The 3,916-nt window shown below is 33.9% G+C and overlaps 1 protein-coding gene across 1 annotated transcript; it reads right to left on the reverse strand.

The window, feature by feature from the left end:
* Nucleotides 1–428: 428 nt before the first annotated feature.
* Nucleotides 429–2,367, reverse strand: mRpL27 (mitochondrial ribosomal protein L27). The gene is made up of 3 exons (XM_085958791.1): nucleotides 2,260–2,367; nucleotides 1,733–1,899; nucleotides 429–727 (listed from the first exon to the last, which is right to left on the reverse strand). Exons 1-3 carry the CDS (start codon nucleotides 2,327–2,329, stop codon nucleotides 524–526), a joined length of 441 nt encoding a protein of 146 aa, XP_085814917.1. The 5' UTR covers nucleotides 2,330–2,367; the 3' UTR covers nucleotides 429–523.
* Nucleotides 2,368–3,916: the final 1,549 nt, after the last annotated feature.

Genomic DNA, 3,916 nt, shown 5'->3' on the forward strand with positions numbered 1-3,916 from the left:
CTGGGCAGCGCCGGGCGATACTGCTAGTAAAATATATCAGTCAGTATTCCGTATCTGTATTCATCTTAATTTAAATAATACTTGCTCATTTGCATTTGCATTCATTATTGGTAGTATTTTAAAGTGGTGAAAATGATCACAACTTTTTGACCATAGCAACTATTTTGCCGTGGTTGTCTATAGTCAAAAAGTGGAGATTGCAAGTTGTCATCCGGGTAGGCTCTCGTAACATAGAGCCGACAATTATTACATTTCATAAAAACCCAAATGTAAATTTCTACTTACTAATAATTGATAAACCTCACCAAACACCAAAACACGTTTCGTAAAAGAATTTTCATATGTGATCAATAGGATGATAAGACATATTTCATCAATTATGATTACCAAGTAAACACGGAATGCCTTGAAAAAATACAAACAACATGAATGTTAACAATAATTTTATTTTAAATGCACTCTAAACAATATAATAAATGAATGTAAATTCACAAATCTACTACATAAATAATAAATTCATCCGTTATACTTGGTCAATGAGCTTGAAATTTGTATGTTGTGGGTCAGCTATGACGTTGAAGTATTTTTTGTAGATTACTTGGTTTTCCCTTCCAGCGTATATCCTTTGTACCCATGGTCGGTCCCAGTTGGGATCAATTTTTTCACAAGTAACTACAACCCTGCCTGGTTCTAAAGCCCATATGGTTCCGTTATAAGCAAATCCAGCCTGCAATAGAAGTGATATATTTGTGGAAATTAGTCATCCAATCCCAAATACTCAAAATAAAAAAGGACTAATTTCATTAATGTAAACATACACAATATTTTGTTAAATGATATTTGCCAAAGCATTCTAAATGGGTTTGAAATATAGGGGTCGTCTAGTCTAATATAGGGGGCTGGTTTATAATTAATGTTATCCATCGAAAAACTGACAATTAAAAATGGATAGACTGCATTACCGTCAATAATCGGTAGGGACTCAATATAATTTTGTAACTAAAGGGTAGCGTGTGGCGCTGTTGATTTCGGTTACCTTACTTAAGTACCTATTTAAGTAAGTAGGACATAAGTTTGTATCTGGTCGTAAGCATATAATTTTACACAGTTTATACGAACAAGCCACATCATGTTTTTTTCAGTAAGCAATATTGAAATCTACTGTCTGACAAGAAGATCTCGTCGATAACAGGAAGTCGCTGTAGTCGCATATAGAAGACTTCTCAGTGACGTACCTGCCATGGCAACAATGCGTGTGTAAATAATGTATCAACTCTCATTTTAGATGGAATTCTTTTTCTTAAACCAAAAGTTGACTCCTGATCGTTTTAGACATATTTTTATTATGAAAAGCATCAAATTATGTAAATTGATAGATCAGTATACCACAGAAGCGTAAAATGAAATGATAAATTTAGGGTAGTTCTTCATTTGATAACGGAAGTGTGATTTTTTTTTTCTTTCTAGAATTATTAACCATGTCCTTGCTTTCTCGTAGAAAGTGGTTGTTAGTAATTTTGAACAATCACAAACACCCAGGCTTTGGAGAAAAACACATAAATATTGTGTCCTCACCGGGATCGAACCCAGAACTCTCGGGCGGAAGGCCAGCGCATTACCCACTGCACCACGAGAGCCGCCAACGGAAGTGTGATTAACTGCACAGGAGGGGCTTCGTAGTTTACAATTTTTACACGTGGACAAGAAGTTCTTGTTCGACAATAGTACTTACATTTAAGCCTGGATGAAACCTCAACTTTCCCCGCTGCAGGACCAGTATAGTTCCTGCTGTTACCCGATGACCGTCCTGTTCCTTACATCCACGATGTTTTGGGCGAACCCTTGAACTAGTGTTTTGTGTACTTCCTCCTGTTTTCTTACTCGCATTTCGTACACATTCTATTCAGGAAACAACCAAAAGGAAAATTAGTGAATGGCATCGGTAATTTTTATAGTACTTACTCCATATCGTTTTGATAATTGAGGTCTTTTGGAACCAAAAATCTAACAACCAATTGTCCCAACCCAAAATAAGTAGGTTGTGTTTGGTTTTTACTGTAGGCTGTTGGGTTTTTGGTCTCAAAACACTTAGTGATAATAGTGATAAACCATACAATTATAATCACTGTAAGCCTTGGAAATATGAATAATATAGTAATAATGAAGAATGAATGGTAGATTCATTTTACGGGCTTCAAGAAAAATTACTAATACACCATAAAGTGGAATCATTTACGTATTATTTATTAGTGAACATACCTCTGACAACAGATTCTGGGCTCGTTATTAATAACCGACTAAAACTGGAAAATATTTTTGCGGGGAACATTTTGAAACGTCAAAACGGATAACCTCAAAAATATTATGTTGATTCATGTGGCAGCACTGTAATTCGATTGCCAGATACATACTGCTCAATAATTAAATATAATATAGGAATACACAATACACTTTGATACTTGTGTATATTTTATTATGAACACAATAAAATACAAATAGGTGATAATTCAAAGAGGTTGACTCTCTCGCTTTCTTTGGTAATATTATAATACCACCAAGGATACATACTGGTAGCTTAGTAGAAATGAATCATATTAATAAAATATATTAATTATTGTGTAAGGGAATTAAAAACTTTCGTAAATAGTTACCTATAATAATTTTATTATCATAACCAAAAACTACACTGCGCCAAAAATAATATTCTATAATATTATTAGTTATGCGGATTTTACATAATATGACGTGATTACAATATCACAAATTCTACGAAATTATAATAGTTGGTAGCATAGAGGTAGGTAGGTATTACAGGTTGGCACCTACCTAGGTACGTTTTTTTATGAGAGGAAAAGATAGCAAAATAATGTCAAAAAAATGTGAAACTACCAGTTTGGCCATTAAAATGGAATATAATAAAGTATCTACTCGTATATAATTTATGTTTTGACTAATTTAAGTACGTCTTGACTTAGATTTTGTGAACAAAATATGTACTTATTCACCTACTAAATCAAGAGCCAATTAAAACGTTATATTTGAATTATTTCAAAGAAATATTGCATTCTGTTAATAATGCACCAGCGTTCGAAATGGAATATTTTACAAACCGGAACGCTCTATTATTTTCTGAAAGTATTGACATATTTTATTTGAGTTTCCTAGAGCCATAACTTACATATTCCAAAAATCGAGTTTTCAGATAATCGCAAAAAACCACCAGAAAACTTGGTTTTTGTAATTAGAAAAAAAGCATTGAGCACCCTTGAATATTAATTAATGAGTGAGTGAGTCGACACATTATTTTTTAAAATACTTAAATAATACTCCCAAGGCTGCAGACACACAACATAATATGAGAAATAGAGCTCCCTGATTGAAGAGAGGTCTTGGTAACAGAACTCACATTATTCATTGATAAAAATGTGAGTTATGACTCTAGCTAGGCGACTCATCAAATTTTATAATATATTTTATATAAGTACAAATATGTAAGTTTGTTGGATTTTTTTCTAGATTCCCTCATTGGATACGTCGCCACCACCGCCATCCTCAATATTGGCAACACTCCAAAAAATTTAAAAATTAGGAAAAGATAAAGGCGAATATAATATAATAGGAGGAGATTTCAATGCAAAAAGCAGCTGGTGGGGGAGCCCGAAAAATGACAAAAGAGGCGAAGAGATTATCAGTTGCCTAGCCAGCATTGGGTGGCATGTATGTAATAAAGGATCAGTTCCAACTTACAGCACCTGGCGGAACGGGAAACACTTAAAATCTCATATCGATATCACTATCTCTTCACCAAACACAACACACAAAATTGCCAACTGGACAGTAGAAGACCAACACAATCCCATCTCAGACCACAACCCAATTACCTTTACTTGGAACAATACAATTAGCGTACTCTCAC

The sequence above is a fragment of the Rhyacophila brunnea genome, unplaced genomic scaffold, assembly GCF_057557595.1.
Source record: "Rhyacophila brunnea isolate RB1 unplaced genomic scaffold, BYU_Rbru_1.0 scaffold_8, whole genome shotgun sequence".
NCBI lineage: Eukaryota > Metazoa > Arthropoda > Insecta > Trichoptera > Rhyacophilidae > Rhyacophila > Rhyacophila brunnea.